We start from the raw sequence: 21,690 nt of genomic DNA, 5'->3' as shown, positions 1-21,690 counted from the left end.
CTATAAGACAGACAATAGATGTCTTTAACAGATGGAGAAACTTAGGCCAGTGAAATTAAGTGACCTGCTTGTGGTCATACAGTGTGTCATGAGTGGGATCTAAATACAGATGTGGGAATCAGCATGTCGGGCCCAGTTTCTTATTTGTCAAGAATGTACCCATTTAGTGCTGCGAGGGCTAGGCCTGGGTAGCAGGAGGGGCGTTGAGACTCTTTTGTGCAACCTGCAGTGCAGCTACACCCCAGAAAGGCCGCCTGCCAGTAGTGAAGGTGAACAATCAGCTGCTCTTTAAAACCATCCCTTCTGCTTCCAGTCCAGTGTACCTAACCCCTCTGGGCTTCAGCTTACTGATTCAAAAGCCGTGGGAACTCAGTCTTTTTCATTCAATTTGCAGGCATACCATAACACTCATGAAACAGCTGCAGAAAGTATCTACAAAGAAGCTATACAACAGTCATGAAATCAGCTTAAAGCTAGGTATAAAAAAACTGCTTAACTTTTATGCATTTTAGATGTTTTCTCTGGAAACTACAGTAAGTGCTGATGAGTAGTGGCCTTCGGTGGACATTGCTGATTTGTGTAATGAATACTTTCACTCTTTAAAGGACAAAAGGGAATTATTTTCTTCTCTTTGGAGTGAATATAGTTTTGTTTTTATTTTATTTTATTATTATTTTATTCTTCCCATTGTTACTTACAAAATGAAAGGTAGAGTGATTTGGAGAACTGAGTCCTAGAAAAGGTGAATGTAGACATTCTTTTAAAAAAGATCAGCAAACAGGCTGGGTGTGGTGACTCATGTCTGTAATCCCTACACTTTGGGAGCCCGAGGCAGGAGGATCTCTTGAGTCCAGGAGTTTGAGAGCAGCCTGGGCAGCATAGTGAGACTTCGCCTCTACAAAAAAATTTTAAAAATTAACTAGGAATGGTGGCAAGCATCTGTAGTCCTAGCTACTCAGGAGGCTGAGGTGGGAAGATTGCTTGAGCCCAGGAGGTTGAGGCTGCAGTGAGCTGAGATAGTGCCACTGCACTCTAGCCTGGGAGACAGAGCAAGACCCTGTCTCAAAACAAAAACAAAAACAAAAAAGAAAGATCAATAAACAGACATGGAAAGGTAGAGAAAAGACACACAGAGCTAATGCAGCAGGCAGAGCTAGCCTGTAAGGCACAGCTCTAGGGTGGGTTAGGCTCCGAATAGGAATTCAGCAGGCTTTGAAAGAAGCATTCTGGCTGGGCGTGGTGACTCATGCCTGAAATCCCAGCAGTTTGTGAGGGCCAGGCGGGTGGATCACCTGAGGTCAGGAGTTCAACACCAGCCTGGCCAACATGGTGAAACCCCGTCTCTACTAAAAATGGAAAATTAGCCAGGCGTGGTGGTGGGTGCCTGTAATCCCAGCTACTCGGGAGGCTGAGGCAGGAGAATTGCTTGAACCTGAGAGGCAGAGGTTGTAGTGAGCCGAGATTGTGCCACTGCACTCCAGCCCTCCAGCCTGGGCAACAAGAGTGAAACTCCATCTCAAAAAAAAAAGAAAGAAGCATTCGTTCTCACCAATGTCTGTGTGAGATGTGTGAGATGAGGTTTAGGATAGTTACAAAAGAAAAAGTGAAAGATAGATGAGGAAAGTACCATATTTGATCTAAAAGTTTATTGTTTTAAACCCTTCTTGATAAAATTATCTCTTTTAGTGGTTGGTTTTATTTACTGTTAGTTGCTTTTAATAAAAAGTGGTCTTAAGAACAGTAGAAATTAGTGTTTATAAATCTACTGGGTTAGAGCAGATAATATCAGGCAAAGCACGCTCCTTTACAAATAGGCTCATGACTTAAAAACCCAACAACCACCTAGTTGCTTCCTTGATTTTAAAACCGGAAAAATGGCCAGGCACAGTGGCTCACGCCTATAATGCCAGCACTTTGGGAGGCTGAGGTTGGCAGATCACCTGAGGTCAGGAGTTCGAGACCAGCCTGGCCAACATGGCGAAACTCCGTCTCTACAAAAATACAAAAATCACACCTGTAATCCCAGCTACTCGGGAGGCTGAGGCTGGAGAAGTGCTTGAACCCAGGAGGCGGAGGTTTCAGTGAGCTGAGATCATGCCACTGCACTCCAGCCTGGGCAATAGAGTGAGACTCCATCTCAAAAAAATAAAAATAAAAAATAAAACCAGAAAAAAGTATTTAAGGGAAGAGGGACCAGGATAACTTGGCTAAGTTTCTTCAATTCAAATCTACTTATAATATCACAAAAAAAGTTACCCTGAGATTTCCATTTATAAAGTTGTATCATATTATAGCCTTGTTCAAGAATCCTTTCCCAGATCTACAAAGAACAAATGGTCCCTCCAAGTTGTTCCTCTGATATTAAATTTTAATTGTAAAAGTAAGACTGTTTAATAGTAACTTGCATTTGCTCTGTACTTAATATTTTTCTGCACACTTTAATGCACATTATTATACTGGATGTTCTTGCTCACCCTGTGAATTACACAGAGCAGGCATCAGCATCTCCACTTCATAGCTGTGTTGCAGCAAGTTGAAGCGACTTGCTGCAGATCACCGTGCTGATTACTGAAGGAGTTAGACCAGAATCCAGACCCTCTGACTCCCATCCAAAAAAAATTTCTTAAACCTCCAGGCTAGCCAGGCATGGTGGCGGATGCCTGTAATCCCAGCTTCTCGGGAGGATGAAGCAGAATAATCGCTTGAACCTGGGAGGCAGAGGTTGCAGTGAGCCGAGATAGTGGAGGCTTATCACTTTTGGGAGGCCAAGGTGGGAGGACTGCTTGAGCCCAGGAGTTTGAGACCAGCATGGGCAATATAGCGAGACCCCATCTCTACAAAAAAATACAAAAACTTACCAGGGCATGGTGGCACACGTCTGTAGCCCCAGCTAATTGGGAGGCTGAGGCAGGAGGATCGCTTAAGCCCAGGAGGTTGAGGCTGCAGTGAGCCAAGGTTGTGCCACTGCACTCCAGCCTGAGTGACCAGAGACCTTCCCTTGAAAAAACAAAATTAATTAAATTAAAAAAACAAAAAACAAAATAAAACAAAAAACCTCCATGCTGACCCTTGTAGCTGGCAGCCTGGGTTGTCACCAGCCAACATAGCTTCCTAAGCTGCCCTGAAGGCAGGGACCAGAGATACCAAGGTCATGTGATATGTTCAATGGTTTTCAAACTTCGGTTTGTGACCCATCTGCAGCTTCTGAAATCTATTTAGTGGGTGACCAGCATTTTAAAATGAAATAGAATCGTATAGAAAATATCAGATGACATTGTACACAGCAAGCATGATCACTGTTTTGTGAAATTTTTGTTTCAAATATATATATATATAGTATATAGGTACTGGGGTTACAAAATAAAATGCATTTATTTCAGAAGATCACAGGAAAAAAAATGAAAACTGAGAACACTGATGTAGTTAATGCTAAGCTGGGTGGGAGGTCAGAAGACAACAGAACCCTTGAGGCCAGAGCCTGAGCTTTGTCCTTTTTGATGTTCTTAATGCTCAGTCAGTACAGCAGTATTCACTAGAATGTGAAACCCTCAATGAGTATTTGCTGAATGAATGACTGGAAATGAATGAGGTTTACAGATTTTCTAAAGACTCCTCTTAAAAATTCAATTAGACTTGGAAATAGATCCAGGCAGCATTACATTTATGAAGAGGTTGTTTCCAAGACCTTCATTGTAAATTGGCTTTTGAAACTTTCAACACCATGACACATGGTAGTTGGGCTCTCAGGCCAGCCTACAACCACCTTTTTAAACCCAAGGTGTGTCTGAAGCTGGTATGGAGAAACGAAGCTGTGTTTCTATAGGGAAATGGATCCTCACTAGTCTGGTTAAAAATGCCAGGGGTAAGTTTGCCTCCAGAGGACAGAGGACCTCTTCCCCATTTCTCATTCCTCTTGCCACTGTTAGGCCTGTCTCTATAAAGTGATTTTGATGGGCTGAGAGGAATGTGAGAAGCAGCATAGGCAGGGCTCATTTCAAGGATCAATAGATCAAAGGTAAGGAGAGGGAAAAACGCAGATAGCAATGCAAATTGCTATTCAATAGATTTGAAAGGCTTGTGGCCACCAGGTAGTGAACCAGTGTGAGTGTGGGTGGGCTGGCCATTTGTAGAGAAGACACATATACAGAAGGTCAAGACCACCTCCATAATCACCACTGCTCGTGCAGTGCTGCAATATCATGTATAGAGTACCCAATACATGCAAAGCACAGTGACCTATTTCTCTGCCATTCTTTCTTATTTTTAATCTATAAACAGCAGTAGCAATTTTATCTATAACCAGATAAGGGGTCCAGTTCATTTGAAACCTTTCTTTGAACCAAAAAGTAGGCAAAATTGGTCAGTGTTAGAAATGCAAAATGCTTGTTCCCCAGTGCCGCAAAGAAATAGCACTCTAACGTAAATGCAATTTTCTCAGAAAGGCAAACTTTACTTTCTGCAGAAAGGGTGCCCCTCGAAGATGGAACAATGGCAAGAGCACACCTAGATGGGGGATGGGCAGGAGTTCTTATTCCTGACACAAGTGGCCCCTACTGCTGTGTCGTTCCCTACTGGCTAGTGTTGGATCGCACAGTCTAAGCCAGTTCCGACTGGCTATTTTAAAGAGGTCAGGGGTATGAGCCAGAGTGGCAGGGTGAGTAGTTTGGATGGAAGGATGGTTAGGAACAGGTAATCAAAGCTGACTTAGGTCAGAGCAGATGACCAGGGGTGATTCAGGTCAAAGCATGTGACCAGGATGAGAAAGGACGGAGCAGGTGACCAGGGGAACAGATGTGAACCTACTGATTAGGACTGGTGGGAAAGTTGTTTACTGAAACTAGAAGCAAGTGGGCAAAGAGAACCAGGAAATTAAACTTTAAAATCGAGAATTAAAGAATGAGAGAGCTGAACATACTGACATACTGATTCTTTGAAGAGAAACTTGAAGTTCACTATATTTAACATTTTGGCCTACAAACCAATAGTCACAAAATGTAAGTGCCCATTACTTTGTAAGAGAGAAGGCCTCTCTCACCAGATTGTTGATTTTTACTTTGAAAGTAATCCTAACGAGTGGGTGTCCTGTTACTCTTGGCTACAGCAAAACAGGGAGTGGGACCACGACAGGCAGATGGATTAATAGGTATTAGAAGAGATTTAAAAGTGTCAATAAGTAGATGGAAGACATCACATAATAACTGGACCCATTTTTGGATGAGAGTCTTATCCCCTGAGGTATCACTGTTTTATAGCATGTTTAAAAAACTATGTTCATAAGGACAACTCCTAGCAATCTGAAAATGTTTTAAATGTGTTGTAATATCTGCTTTAATGAAGGCAAAGAGTTTCCACTAAATACATACACACAAACATACAGACACACACACACACACACACACACACATATAAAACAAAATTTAGCATCCTGGATAATTATAATGCTACATTTCCTGATAACATTGAATAAACCAGGCACTCCTAAACTTTTGACAAATCTCAATATTCTTGTGTTCATTTCCTTTGTCATTTCTGCAGAATCTTTAAAAATTATGCCAATCATTTATTTATTTATTTATTTATTCATTTATTTCTCAGCACTGTTTTGGATTCAGTTCCCTCAGAAAACAGTGGGATGAACTAAATAATTTCCTATGTTTCCTTGACTCCATGATTTTACAATTTATATACCCTTCCATGTTTGTTACAAAATGTAACACACAAAAAAAACTTTTAACTTTCATCTGCAGGATATATAAAAGCACACTTCTCTATAAGAAAAATAACCCTTTATGGACTAAAACAAATATTTACAGGAAACCCCAAATCTTGTTGCAAGTAAACTTCCTTAGGCTTTGGGAAAATGATAAAAGTACCAGTGAAAATATTAAACTGCAAATGACAGAATCTCTCAGTGATCTTGGTAGGAACAAATTAAACATGCCTGGAGATCTAAATAACTGAACAACCATTCACAACTGCTCCTGAAAATAACATGGCCCTTGTGTAAGTCTTGGCATTCAGGAACTTTAACATGCCTCATTAAAAAATCACAGCCAATCTTGCTCTACAGGTGATGAAACAGAGATAAATTATCTGATGGAAATGCAAAGGAACTTAGAATTCATTTTCTTGGGCACCTGTTTTAGCATTTAGCCTAGTACGTCTAGCAAAGCAAAAGGAGTGAAGGCTTCGTGTGTTCAAACGGCTCAAATGAAAAAGGTAAACTAAGGTGAACTGAGTTTGATTTACTCAATAATAGGAAACTTAAAGAATATTTCTGGAGCATCAGCACCGTTCTGGATGCTGAAGATTCAAAGATTCAAAATCGTTCCTGCCCTCAAGTGAACTACCATTTACTGGGAGGGAAGATAGCTGTGTTCAACAATAACTTTAGTACTGTGAAAGGAAATTAAATTTTGGTACCCCGAACACATTTAGACAAACGGAAAAGTCAAGCTGGGAACTGGGTCACTCAAAGCTTCCCCTTTTAGTTCCTAAATAAGATGGCTACAAGGTGAATAGCTACACAAGCCTCCCCCATATTTTGCCCACAAGGACATTCCTAGTGAGCTGTTAAAACTTCACCAAAGCAATGCAAATGGACAGCTTATCTTTATAGGTGCAGTCACCCTGGCCCACCAGACACAAATGCATAACTGAGTGTTGCCCTACCCCATTTTGTCTATCATACGTAAAATGCAGATTCCCCACATTTTTCCTCTGCCCCTTTTATTTATGTGATCTTATGTACAAAATACAGATTCACTTACATGAAAACCGTATACTTCTCAATATCCCCACCCTTTCCCCTTTAAATGTGGAGCCCTCAAAATCATCTTCAGATAAAGGCATAGACCTATCTCCCAGGCACATCCTTGACTTTGGCAAATAAACCTCCTAAAATGATTGAGACTTGCCTCGTCATTTTCCTCGATTGACGGTACAAAGCTAGTAATAGAAGGATGGACAAAGGTTATTAGAGTGAAAGAAGTGAGGAATGAGGAAGATTTATAGAGGAAGGGAGCATTTGATCAGGGCCTTGCAGAACAGGAAGGAGGTCAGAAACAGGCGAGTGAGGGTATTCCCTGTGTAGGGAATAGAATGAATCACGAAACAGTGGTGGCTTGTGTATGCTGAGTTTGGGGAGCTGTGAGTGATCTTATTTCACTGGATCAGGTACTCCTATACTTTTTACAAATCTCGACATCCCTGTATGCATTTCTTTTGTCATTTCTGCAGAATCTGATAAAATTATGCCCATCATTTATTTATTTCCCCCGCAATGTTTTTAACATTCTCCCTGGCGGAAGTCAGAATGGGAAGAAATACTGAAGGCATATTGTGGAGAAATCTGAATGCTGTAATAAGGAGAATGGACTTTATCTTCAAGGGTGGAGGCTGTAGGGGGCTGGATCAGAAAGGGGAGAGAGACAGAGGCCGAGGACCAGATGGCAGGCAATGACAACCATCCCGGTGAGAGGTAATAGCTGTTGAAATCCAGGAAATGGCAGAGTAAACAGAGAAGAGGGACACAGAGAAAGGAGACTGATAGAATCATAGGCATGAAGGAGTGGAAACAAGCCTCAGGACCATGAGTTGAGAGAAAGAGAGACAGCCAGCCAGACTGGGCTCTTTTCCTAGCATCCCACGCTCTATTGCTGATCAGCTGTGTGACCCCTGGGCAAGCCCTTCCTGTGCTTCAGTTTCCTCATCTGAAATGAAGGCTTTCAATGAGATCAGTGGTTTCTGAACTATTCCATGGAGACCTAGGATTCCACGGAAGTTTTGATGAAGAGGGTGGGGAGGTGGGGTAGAAGAGGGATGAGGAGAGGGATAGAATTTTGCAGTGGGCTATGACTGGAGAGTAGAGCGAGGATGAGGAGCTCTAGATCCCAAACCTTTTCTTTAACCAGAACATCTCCTTTACACAATAGCGTTCCCCTTAAGATTAAATTTGATTTTTAAAGAAGTTTGATAAGCACTGGACTATACAGATAACCTCTAAAGTCCCTTTGAGCTCTCCCATGTGAATAACCACACTTACAGAAACTAGCTATCCAAGAGATCTGCTAATGTAATGGACATGGGTCTTGTTTTTAGGACCCCGATGAGTTCCTCTGTTTATTTGATTAACTGTTGCACAAATGCTGGAACAACTGGAACAACAATTGTCATGCTGAATCGGTGCCAAAACTCTCAAAAATGGAAAAGATTTACTGAAAGGCCATTTGGTGTTCTAATTCTTGTGCGGTACCTTTTCCCAAGACCCAGTAAGTTTTTCAAACCTCATAAACACCAGTGTGAAAACGGCCCTTTGCATGAGAGTACAAAGACATGGCTTTGCTACCGACTGTTGTCTGCTTTGGGGTAAGTTGAGTTACCCCTCTGCGTTCTGTTTCCCTGCCTGTTGAAAGACAGCATTGCACCAAAGAGGCTAAAGGCCTCCCTTCTGGCTTTAACATTCCAGGATTTCATGATCCTAAACCCTTGGAGCCCGTTATCTGAACAATTCCCTGATCAATAGCATATGCTCTGGGTCTTGTTCTGTCTTAGTCAGATGGTCAGTATATTGAGGGCTTTGGCTGTTTACTCTAAGGATTGGGCAATGTGTGCTTTAGCCAAAATCTCTGAGCCCTGCAAATGGATCATTCTGAACGGAGGGCTAAGGTCTAAATTAACAGCAGACCTTTAGAAACACAATGCTTTATGGATTGGTATTTGAAACGGAGAAACCCGTGCCTAGGTATAAACTCCTGGCAAATGGTCCACAAACCACCATTAAAATGGAAACGAGAAAAACCAGTGAATCAGAGCAACCATGAAGTGGAAACCAGAAAGTTTCAGACAGGTCTGAAACTCACACACTCACTGCATTCCTTTCCTGCCTGGTGTCTCCTCCTCTCCCCTCCCACTCCCACTCCCACATTTTTTTTTTTTTTTTTTTTTTTACAACAATTCGTTTGTTTTTTATAAAAAAAGAAAAGAAAGGAAAAAACCAAAGAGGCGAAATGAGGACTCACTGGGAGAGCGCGGCCAGGCTGCGTCTTCCATGCGATCCGGATCCACCCAGCATGTCCGCAGTTGGGAAGGGGCGGCGGGGCAGAGAGATACGGAGACCTGGCCGGGCCGGGCGGTCAGGGCGTGGGCCGGGCCCGCGGAGGGGCCATGTGATCTGTGGCTGAAATGCACGGTGCAGGATGCTCCCGTGTTCTCCCTTTGTGTTAACACGTTGGTCTGTCCCTGTGACGAAAGTCTGGGCTTGTCCTCAGCCAAATCTACTCCTCCCCACCCGTTCCCTCCTCACAGGATCATCAGAGAGCTGATTGTTATTTTTTACTGTAATCTCTCTAATAGAAGCTCATCATGTTTAGCGATTAGAGAGCACTGATTGCTTCGAGAGTTCCAGAAATGTTGTTGCTGGGTAGTCAGGGCCAGGATCCCCAGTAGCTTTCATGATGAAGACTTTATATGCTTAACTACAAATAATTTTTCCAAGGTAAGTAACTGGTCAAAGGAAAAAGACACTGATACATTTGCTCAGCCTTTTGGAAAATAGTTGATCATGGTATTACATGCATATACAACCTAAATCTGACAAGATCAACAGAAATCAGCCCACCAAAAAGTTCATCCGGGTGCAGTTCTCAGGCTCCCATTCTGAGCTCTGTTCTCAATTAGCATTGGTGTAGGTGGCTTCCAAAGCAAACAGTTCCCACTGAGAAATCAAATCTGAGAAACTCCTCTTATCCCTTTTATCCAGGGAAGGAGGCATGACATAAAAATGCAAACCAAATGAAAAGGGATGAAGAGAGATGGCCCTGCTCAGTGATGGGCTGGATGGTTCAGCATGTTTGGTGCTCACACCTCTCCAAGAAATGTGCGCAAGAGCCCTCCTGAGAACATGTTGAAACAGCAGGCCCTGTCTGCACCCATGGTACTCTGCCAGTGATCTCATCAGCCAAGCTGGGCAATGGAGCCTGGTCAGCAGTGGCTTGGAAAGCAGCCAAATCCCAGTTCCTGAGGAGGGGGTGGTGTTGATTCTGTCTGGAGATGACACTCTGTCTCAGCTTGACTTATGAATATGGTTCTTCATCTCTAATGAGCACTGAACAGACTGGTACTTGGGTACCAAGCTGCTCGTGGGACTGGCTTTCTGTCAAGTGAGAACAAATCAGATCTCCACAATGTAGGGTTAAGATTATTCTCTTGGTAAACAGCAGGAGAAGCAGTCAACTTCACACATTGAGAGCACTTTCACGGAATGAAAGAGATCTTTGAGATCTGTGGCTTCATGTCACACGTAGACAAGGACACCAAAGCACAGAGCATTTAGACAACTCACGCAATGTCATGGAGCTGAACTGTGTTCAACTTAAAGTTTAATTGGGTTAGGTTAAGTGGTCTCTTCACTTTAGCTAGAACATTTTGATTGTTTTCTTGCTTAAATACTATGCGGTCATCAGAGTCATAGTTTATAGGCCAAGCGAGGTGGCTCATGTCTGTAATCCCAGCACTCTGGGAGGCTGAGGTGGGTGGGTCAAGGTCAGGAGTTCAAGACCAGCCTGGCCAACATGGTGAAACCCCGTCTCTACTAAAAATACAAAAATTACCCAGGCTTGGTGGTGGGTGCCTGTAGTCCCAGCTACTTGGGAGGCTGTGGCAGGAGAATCGCTTGAACCCAAGAGGCGGAGGTTGCAGTGAGCTGAGATGGCGCCACTGCACTCCAATCTGGGCGACAGAGTGAGACTCCATCTCAAAAAACAAAAAACAAAACAAAACAAAAAATGAAGTCATAGTTTATAGAGTAAATACAGTTTAATAAACAAAGTTAATTATCTCCATATATCATTATGTATATATGCATTTAAATATCTCTGATTACACATATGATCACCGAACATATATTGATGAAAGTAGCACATAAGACACTCATAAAAGTAGAGATACATCTGCCTTCACACAAGAGGACTTGAATATACACTGACTTGTCTTGAGTTTCTCGCTCTAGAACTGAGACAGAAACATGTATCGAGGCATTCTGCGGCTCCTCTTTCTACCGAATTTTGCCCAATTAATTTTTTCCCTTCAATTACTTATAAAAGTCAGTGGTTTTCTGTGGTAGGTGGCATAACGTTTCCCGCAAATCTCCAGAACCTGAGAACATGTTACTTTGCGTGGCAAAAGGGACCTTGTAGATGTGATGAAATTAAAGGCATTGAGATAGGGAGAGCATCCTGGATTATCCAGGTGTGCTGGAACGAATCCCATGGCTCTTTAAAATCAGAGACCCCTTTCCAGCTGTGGTTAGAGGAGCTATATCTTCAGGGTGGGCAGACAGACTGGTGATGGCTTTGAAGATGGAGAGGGGGTCCAAGAGCCTGGGAATGTGACTTCCTCTAGAAGCTGGAAAAGGCAAGGAAATGGATTCTCCCCTGGAGTCTCCAGGAAGGAACGCAGCCCTGCTGACACCTTGATGTTAGCCCAGTGAGACCTGTGTCAGACATCTAACCTATAGAACTGTACATAATAAGTTGTGTTGTTTAAAGCCACCAAGTTTGTAGTTATTTGTCACAGCCATGCGAGAAAGCTATCACCTCCTGATTCCCTCCTCCCCAGCCCCCCACTCCAATTCTGAGGTGACAAGTATAATTTTGGCATATTCAGAATAGGTTCATAAAATGGAATAACCTAGAAAAAAAATCTGTGGTTCTTTCTGGCCAGTATTCTCCATGGAGGAGAGCAAGAATTTAGTAATCTTCCACTCATGTGCAGAACCCATGTACAGAAAGTGTGCTAATTGCCGGCTGTACACAGGATGTCCACCAGGCTATCTCCCTAATTGCCAAAAGAGGGAAAGGGAAACAGCGCACACCCTCCTTTGTTATTAGGGGCACGCATTTGGGAAGCAGCTGTCTGTCTTCAGTTTGTGATAGTAAAACCCAGTGGTGTTATAGCTCGTGCTACCTGGTAGGGTACTGACATGGGAACAGTGAAGAGAGAAGTGAATCTTGGACCTGGTTCAGACACTCTCTGGGAATAGGAAGAACACAAAGGCCAATGAAAGACAGGCAATGCGGGAAGATGCATAGAGATAACAAGTGAATCACGAGCTGAGAGCAGGGCTGGGCTAGGCAAGTGCTTCCAAGAGTCCTCTGAGACCTGGTGCCCGGGGCTGGAGAGGCAAGGTAAGAGGATTGAGAAATAACAATCTAAAGGTTATTTGTGCACAGTGTTCTGGTCCTGCAGAGACCTACAGGCCTGTGTGCTTTCACAGAGAATGGTACCCAGTGTCCAGCTGCCAGAACTGGTGTCTCTGAGAAGTGAACTAATGACTATTCATTGGCATCATGAACAAGTGGGCCAGTCATCCTTCAGCAAAATAATAGGTATCATGAATTTGATGATGCTTCAGGACTCTTACTGGGAAAAATGAAAGTCTGGCCCATTCTGAGATTACTCATAGTATCCTTTGTTTCTGGACACTTTATCGTTTAATTTTTCATCAAAGAGATTCTGGGCTGGGAAGGTTTGAGGAAGGTCAGATTGTAATAGAAAGGAACAGCTCCCACCACAGGGTGGTCCTTTATTAAGAAAATATGATTTTTTAAAAATAACTTTACTTCATGGAGGTGGGAGACTGGACCACAAGATCTGTTCCAGACTTTAGAGTCTGCAGCAGTTGTTTAAGAACAGCTTCTACCTTGGAACAATTCCCTAGGGAAGAGAGGTATGTGGGAAGCGCTGTGCACACACCCTAATGCACTTATGACACACATGCACACACATACACATGCACACACATACAGACACGCATGCACACACAGGCACACACACATATACATGAATGCATGCATACGCACACATGCACACACATACACATGTGCACACATACACAGGCACACGCATACACACGCACTCACAGGCACACATGCACACACAGGCACACACACACATGCATGCATATGCACACATGCACATACACATATACACGCATGCATGCACACATACATATACACACATGCATGCATACACACATGCACACACATACACACATGCATGCACACACATACAGACATACACACAGGCACACACATACACGCATGCATGCATACACACACATGCACACACATACAGACACACATGCACACACAGGCACACACATATATACACACATGCATGCATACACACATGCACATACACATATACACACATGCACGTACACACATGTACACACACATATACACGCATGCATGCATATGCACACATGCACACACACAACATGCACAGAGCCATTCACTTACTACAGAAACTCACATAAACCAAAGGGAAATCTACCGCTAGGGAGGCAAAAGTTCAAGTAGTAAAAAGGGGACGTTTGAAAAGGCTGTTGGAGATAAATTTTCTTATGATGAAATTCATAGGCTCTGTACTCTTAGAACTAGGCAAAAAATCTTGCCCAGACAGCTGTTCCCCCACCCCAAGGTGAACAGGAATGTAGGTAAAGGAGTTTACATATTCAAAGGCAGCATCTCTTTCCTCCTTTCTGTTGGCCTCTCATAGTCTTCCCATCATAGCTGATGGCATCTCCCATCCTCTGCCCCCACCATGGCGTTGAATATGTTCACTTAAACTATATTGCTCTGTCATGTCCTGTGATATTGAATGTAGGGGCTGCTGTGGAAAAATCACAGTTTACTCCTCATCCTAGTCTTCCAGTGGTTCTTCACCAGTGTCCTCGTGACCTGTGCTGATACACGTTTCTTAATTATTCTTTGCCTCAACTATCTCTAGGCCTGTAATAGGGGTTCGGGTTGTGACACTGTCTTATTGCCCTTATAATGGTGACCATGTAGTTTTATTTTGTCCCAGCACATTCCTTTTTGCTTTGCTTCGCTTAGCACTATTGGAACGTTTACTACAAGCAAGTCATTGCACTAAGTGCTGTGGGGGATGCAAAGATAAGAAGGGCAGTCCCAAAGGCAGATAAGACATGTATACAAAAATTCTATTACAAGACAGAAAGTGAACAGTACTCTGAAAGCAGTAGAGCTAAAGAACTATACTTCAGTAGGTGACATCCTGTGATCAAGGTCCCAGTGTTTAATCACTCTCATGCTCAATTTATCCTGTTATCGAACTAGATTTCCTGTTGCTGAAATAGAAACCTACTTATCTCTACGAGGGCCACAGGTATTAAGTCATCCTTTAGTCTCGTCTTTTCTAGGCTAGACGCCAATACCTATTTTCCATCCTTTTAATATCAGCCTGACTATAACAACTCTTCAAACGGGAAACCAAAATTGGACATAATAAAAGCTGACCAAGGCCTGGCTGAAGTCCCAGTGCTGCCTGCCACGTTCCTGTTAACACATCCTAACATTATTTTCACATTGATAATAGCATCTCAGAGAGATCATTCATTCAGTTTTGTGCTACAACCAGGGTTTTTGCTTTTTCTTTTTTCTTCTCCAAATGAATTGCTTTGTAAGTCCTATGCCCACTGTTACTCCTTTTGCTTCTCTGAATTCTAGTGGTTCTTTAAATACCAGTTCCTGGCCTTACCTCTATGAAGTCTTCCTGGATTTGACTTTATTTCTTTCTAATTTATCTTGTTAGGGAGGGAGAGACCAGAAAGCTTGAGCCCACTCTTGTTTGCATGTTATTTGAGAAATAATTATGTTGCAGTGTATGAGTCAGCCCCTCCAGCCAACTTGCTGTGAGACTCCCTGTTTCTGTTTAAACTGTCTTGCACCAATTACTTAGGCCGACTCTCTAAGCTCTTTTTAAAATCCAGGGTTTTTTAAACAACTGGACTATTTTCTTTTCCTGAAAAGTTTCTATCTGAAAAGGATCATGCCTCTAACTCCTTTCTGCCCTCCAACTTGAAACATATCTTTAAAACAATAAACAGTGCTTGGAAATAGCAGGGCTCTAACAATTTCTTGAATGAATGGTGGCTGGTGCACATCTACAAAATTCTGGTTCTGGTTTCAGTGAAAATGAGAATAATAATGTCTGCTTTATATAATTCTAGGAAAGAAGTGTGTACATGAAGAATGTGATTTCTACCCATAAGAAACTGAATCTAGGCCATAGTGATATATTTTAGAATGTAGATTTGTTGTTCATAGGTGCAGGTTGTGAAGGAAATTATTATAAGGACTCGGGAGATAATTCTAGTGGAGAAGAAAAGGTCAAATCTTCAAAGGAAGCATATTAGTTCATAAGCCACAGAATTCTCAGTGTGTACCACTCTTGTTCAAAGTGTCTAAATATTTCCACAATCATAAATTTATGATTTATAAATTTATGTGGATGTCCACTTTATGCATCTGGATATTAAATTTACACATGGCTTTTATAGCTGGAATCAAATCCAGATTTTTTTCCAGTGATACCATATAAAGTCTTAAAAATATTGATTTCCTTCTTTTTGGGGGGTGGTCAGACCTGGGTGAAAGCATATTGCTCCTATTGCTAGAGAAATAATCCATTATGTGTTTCAGATACTTTAGGTGTTGTGCTTATTATTTACATTATATAGTAACACTTTATTAGGTTCTGTTATATTTTGTAATAACATCTGACTGGGATCAGCACTTGATTGTGATCTACAGATAGAAATAAATGTATGGTGCCAGGCGTTGGGGCTCACACCTGTAATCCCAGCACTTTGGGAGGCAGAGGCAGGAGGGTCACCTGAGGTCAGGAGTTAGAGACCAGACTGGCCAACATAGCAAAACCCCATCTCTGTTAAAAATACAAAAGTTAGCCTGGCATGGTGGTGCACGCCTGTAACCCCTCCAGAGGCTGAGGCACGGGAATCACTTGAACCTGGAGGCGGAGGCTGCAGTGAGCCGAGATCACACCAGTGTACTCTAGCCTGGGTGACAGAGTGAGACTCTGTCTCAAAAAAAAATCAAAAAAATAAAAGAAAGAAAGAAAGAAATATATGGATAAATACAAATACACAGTCTTATTTATTCATTGTTCCTGTGTATATACTTGTTTTTATCAAACAAGTTACAGTGTAACATTTTTGCTGGAAGGGATATTTCCTACCACCACTTTTGCACCTGATACAGCCTAGAAGGGTGTTAGTTATATAGCAGATGGCCAATAAGTACTTGTCATTTGTTCTCTGGAGTGAAGAGGGACAACGATGGAGTAGAGACGCTGCACCAAGGTTTGTTTGCTGCATCAGGGCTTGTTTTTCCAAAAGTTTCTACAGATTAGCCTTTTTTTTTTGAGTATTCATAACAGTTCTGCACCAGAAATTGGATCTTGGGAGGTCCAGAATCGACAGGTATCAGGAAGATTGATGAACTCACAGATGCACAAGAGACTGATAACATCTCTAGTGCCAATTAAGATAGAATAAATGCCCTCCATCTACTGTGCCTGGAGAACTGTCATCCCCAACCAGGGCACCTCCCATTCCCCAAGCCAGGATGTCAGGAAGCTGCATAGTCAATAGAGACTTCTTCATGAGTGTGAAGTCAGAGCAAAGGGAGGTGAAATCATCACAGGTAATATTTTACCCAAGCCAATGGGAGACATGAGGAAACACTTCTCCAAGTGGAGAGAATACTTTTCATGTCACAGCTCTGAGATTCAAGCCATAAATCTCATGTCACCACCCTGAAACTCAACCAACCCTGAGATTCAAGGTCTGTCTCATTTGGATATTCCTAGATCCCCAGGGCCAAACCAGGTCTTGAACTTGGCAGACATGCAGGCTTCTTCTACTGGCCATTCTTTTTTTTTTCTTTTTTGAGACGGAGTTTCGCTCTTGTTTCCCAGGCTGGAGTGCAATGGTGTGATCTTGGCTCACTGCAACCTCGGCCTCCTAGGTTCAAGCAATTCTCCTGCCTCAGCCTCCCAGGTAGCTGGGATTACAGACATGTGCCACCTTGCCTGGCTAATTTTGTATTTTTAGTAGAGACCTCACCGTGTTGGTCAGGCTGGTCTCGAACTCCTGACCTCAGGTGATCCATGCGCCTCGGTCTCCCAAAGTGCTGGGATTACAGGCGTGAGCCACCGTGGCCAGCTTCTACTGGCCATTCTTTCTTTACACTCACTAATATCGTGGATTACAGTTGGACTCCACTTGCTCAAATCTGGGAGACCTAATGCAATTTGACCCTTATGCATTGTGTTTATCAGAAATGCTCTTCTGTAGAATCTTAGGTATCTTTATGATGGTAGCCTAAGGCAGGAGATTGGAAACAGAGTAGGAGAAGAAAGCTTTTCCATTTTAAGATGCTATTTTACTTTGACATTATTGAGTAGTGAAATCAAGCTCTTATTAAGATTAAAACCGGAAAAGCAAATGGGGCCTTTTTTTTAACCTCACTAATTAATATAATAACAACCAGCCTGGCAGGTTTTTAAGGGAAAATATTTAGTAAAAAGAATATTCAATTTTCTCATTTAAAAGCCAGAAGCCATCTGGAAAGCTTTTTAATGTTAACACATTATGAAGACAACAACAACAAAAAATAAAATAATGATACTTAAAAAAAATAGCAGACAGTCACTTCAAATTTGAAAGCCAATGATCTGAAATATGAATTCAGCTTTCTAAAATATGTTGCAAAGTAGAGAGGGCTGAAGTAATCTGAGATTCTCCTAGGTATTTTAGAATTCAGAGTCTTTCTAGGATAACTTCAAATTACCTTTCCTTCTGACTCTTTCCCAGTAGATCTAAGAATCAAAAATTAAGCTGAAAGGTAAGAAATACAATTCTGAGGCTATTCTATTGTGCTTCTGGGTCTATGTACTTTGAGTGTTCCAGTTCACTAACTTTATTTTAATTACAAATTTTATGTTAACAAATTAACCAAAGGGTATATTTTATGATGAAGAAACTCCATTTATAAATACTCCTCCTCCTTCTTCCAAATAGTACTACTCAAGGAGCACAAACTATTTATAAAAATGCTCGACTTTACTGTAAAAAAAGGATTAAGTCCTCATATCTTGATTAAAAAGTATTGGGCTGTAATGTATTACTTTATTCTTTTTCTTTTTTGGTCCATCATTACATCCCAATATTGGAAAACCATTTACCATTTGGAATCTAAACTTTGAACTCAACTTGTATGCTAAAGACTCCATTCTACTGTATGCTAAACATTCTATTATCAGAAAGAATGTTGATAAATACATGCCAGAGATTGGCCCTACCCTTATCCTACTTCTGCCCATTCTTCTGGGATTAACTGGATACTTTACTCCTCCTGACCACAAGCTTGATCTTTCATTAGAGAAATTTTTGATTATACAGTTTGTTCACTGTTGGACTCCTGTACGTTTGGCATAAACCCTGTAATTTGATGATTATCTGATTTATAATGCAGACACTAATTGCAAATATACTAAGGGCTTGAGTACCAGAGTAAATAGGCCAACAAAAGGAAATGGACTCTTACCATATTAATATCATTTGCCTCCACAATGCAACTAAATAAGCATAAGTGGTCAAAATTATATGTTGTAAAGGTCCAATTATCCTTAATAATCAAAAAAATACATGAGATAAATCTCTTCATTTCTCTAGAGAAAAGATATGGAGTTGAAATCGCAATGGCTTGAAGGCTCAGCAGAGGAGTGGTGAAACCCCAGGAGAGTTATTGATGGTGTCAGTATTTAGAAGACACGACGAGTGTCACTAACATTTCTGCCTCCCTCACAAGTAGCTTAGCAAATTTGTCACAGTTGTGCCTTGATACACAAGTATTAGTGTTCATTCAACATTGTATGCTGGTCTTGGGGAAATAAAAGTGAGTAAGATGTAGCTTCTGATCTACAGTTGCTTTCAATTTGGTGGAGAAAACAGATACGAGAACAAATAAACATATAAAATAGAGGATAATATTTAACATATGTAAAAAGTGCTATGTAAGACCCCAGGTGGGAGTAGGGTTCTCCTCGTAAGCACAGCACAGTTTCCTTCTGATTGGGATAAAGCCAGAATTTTAAATCATCTTCACAACTAGAGGAAAAGGGAAAATAAAATGGCTTTGGTTCTTCTAATCTGCAATTGAGGTCCTAAGCCCTCTCCAGAGGTGACAGGCTCTAGGGAGAGTGACAGGTGACATTTTATTTCATTGTGTTTTCTCAGCATCTGATTTTTGAAAGACTATAATGCCTGACAGCCAGTCAGCTAGCATAAGGCAGCAGGGTGAGATGTGTGAAAATTTCTTTGAAACACAGCACATGACCAGCATGAAACCTGCAACTCTACATGTAGTTAATATAGAAGTGAATCCAATGTAATCACCCAGGCACTTCAACATGATAAACGTATGTCATGCGTTTATCCTTTATACTTTCCCTTTATACTTTCGATAACATTTTTTCTATATCTTGCTTAATTTTCTCAGCCACTCTGAGAAGTGTTAGTTCTCTCTTATAGATAAGGAAGCCCTGATCTGCTGAACTTTTATTCAGTGTCTTTTCTTTTATCCTTGATTTAAAAGGCAGTCTCTTCAGCAGGAGTTAGAGGACATTTAGCTCTAATGTGATAATAAATTGAGAGTGGGGCCTCGCACGACGCAAAGAAAAAAAGTGCCGGAGTTGGAGAAAATGACAAGGTTTCTGAATTTGACCTTGCCACTGACTGTATGCTCTTGGACATGTTGCTCTACAAGCCTGGGTCCAATGATTTGGGCTTCCAACCCCCTTTCAGAGAACGTAGGAAAAACAGTGTATGTTAATTTCTGATGACATAACCCAACTGGACACCAGAATCTGTCTTCTAGAAGTAATTCTGCACTTCAGGCAGAGTTCTCATGGAAAACTGACACCTTTCTGAAGGGCATATGTCTCTGATTTCAGCTCTACCATAGCTCCGACAATGCCACAATGAGACATCATTTATATGATGTGAGGCACTTAGGGACTAAAGGATTTGGGAATTTCTCTCCGGCCTCAACCTAGAGTTTTAAAAAACTTCATTCTGTTCAGTTCAAAAGCCACTGAGCATCTGTAGCAATGATAATCCCTAGGTAGCCAGGATATGCTATGAAAATGCTGGCTCAGGGAAAATACACTCTGATGCTTAGATAGGAAGAGTTAAAGGATCTTAAAAGGTAGTAGCAGGAAGAACAGGTATCAGATATCAGTTCTTTCTACATCACAATTTTTGCGCAAGGCCCCTTAATAATAGGTCCTTTCTCATCTTCTTCATCAAAGGACAAATACTAAGGGAATGTTAGATCCCCCAAATGAAACCCCACTAAAAAAAAGATCAAGATCTACACAACAGTTTTGATTAGAGAAACAGAAGAATTGTTCAAGGAAGAAGTGAGCAGAGATATACATGTACTGTAGCTGCCAATCGTGCCTTGGGAAAGAGGCAGTGTGATTACACCTGATGATGCTTCTTGTCTTTGAATCAGCATCATAACCCATCACCTCATCCTGCTTGTTTATTTGCTCACTTCTTACTCAGTTATTTTTCATATTAGTCTCTTGAGTCTCCCCCCACCTCCAGAAAACCTTCCAACAGTGTAAAGTTTTCTGTGGGAATAAAAAATGGGTTGACTGCTGTTATTCTAAGCGGGCACAGTAGTGCTACTAGCTCCAGAAATAAAGGACTCTTTCATTACCTAGTTGCTGGTGCCGGCTCTGAGTTATCTAGCTTTTATTTGGAGAGCCCCATGAAGCATGCAAAATTCCCACTGGACAAAAAGACCCAGGCTACCCTTAGAAAAATAAAAAGCACATATTGAACAATCTACTGGAAACCGTCAGTTGAGTTCCTAAATGGTACAGGAAAACAGAAGCCAGTGAAGATGTGACATGGGATAGTCCATGTCACCCACAATGGAAAATATGAACATTGGAAGAATTTCCTATTCTAAACAATGTGGGGTTTAAAATACACTCTCTGGAGACTCTCCTGAATGTACAGGCTTGTAGCTGCTATTTATAGTGACCGATGTGTACTTTACTGAGATTTTTATCCCAACAAAGGAACTGTATGTGATGTAGGGAGTTATTAAAATGGAAAATAAGCCCTCACGTTCTAACCTAGTCATTGGTGCTCATCTCAAATGCAATGTCAGGTCTCACTAAAATAGATCAACTAGAAGGAAGGCCAGTCAAAGTTATAAAATACCTTAAAAGAAATTTAATTTTGAAAAATGTTCAAGTCTACCTACCTGGTAACTTCCACCACGCTAGCAAAACATTAGAAGCTTATTCAAATGGTGAATACATAAAAATGATTTATAATTAACAAATTAAGCTGTTCAACGTAAGTGAATGTTTTTAAAATTATTTAAAAGGTTTAAAGAAAGTTGTACTCTCCAGTATCTAAAAACTAAGCCATGGAATGTAGCTTCCATATTTAACATGTTAGCCAAAACCTTTATTTATAAATAATTCAAAGTTGTACTTTACTAATGTTCCTGAATAAATGATTAAAAATTCAAAAACAGTCTGCGTTAATGCAGATTTAGGATAGGCTAAAAACTGATTTTTCACTGCTGATGAATAGTGCTCATTAGATAGCAAACTAGTGGAAACAACTGATTTTATTCACAAAATATGCACATGATTCCTCTTTAACCTGATTCACAGATGAATGAGAATCCACTTACACAGCCCACCACATTGGTCCAACATGCTCATGTTTCATGCCCTGTGGTACTTTCTTGTAGCACCATTTAGGGACCTTTG

General features: G+C 41.4%; 1 protein-coding gene across 31 annotated transcripts in view; it reads right to left on the bottom strand.

Moving 5' to 3' along the window:
* CALD1 (caldesmon 1) overlaps positions 1-21,690 on the bottom strand; it is a 231,845-nt gene that overhangs the window by 69,983 nt on the left and 140,172 nt on the right. For 4 of the 31 annotated variants that reach the window (XM_024249333.3, XM_063725551.1, XM_024249337.3 and 1 more), the window contains exon 1: positions 9,021-14,446. The exons of 26 other annotated variants lie outside the window; for them this stretch is intronic. In XM_024249333.3, coding sequence (XP_024105101.2) covers positions 9,021-9,073 — 53 coding nt within the window. In that variant the 5' untranslated portion in view covers positions 9,074-14,446. 31 annotated transcript variants of the gene reach the window in all.

Source organism: Pongo abelii, chromosome 6 (assembly GCF_028885655.2).
Source record: "Pongo abelii isolate AG06213 chromosome 6, NHGRI_mPonAbe1-v2.0_pri, whole genome shotgun sequence".
Classification (NCBI taxonomy): domain Eukaryota; kingdom Metazoa; phylum Chordata; class Mammalia; order Primates; family Hominidae; genus Pongo; species Pongo abelii.
Note: the sequence above shows the minus strand (reverse complement) of the source record. Positions and strands in the feature narration are given on the sequence as shown.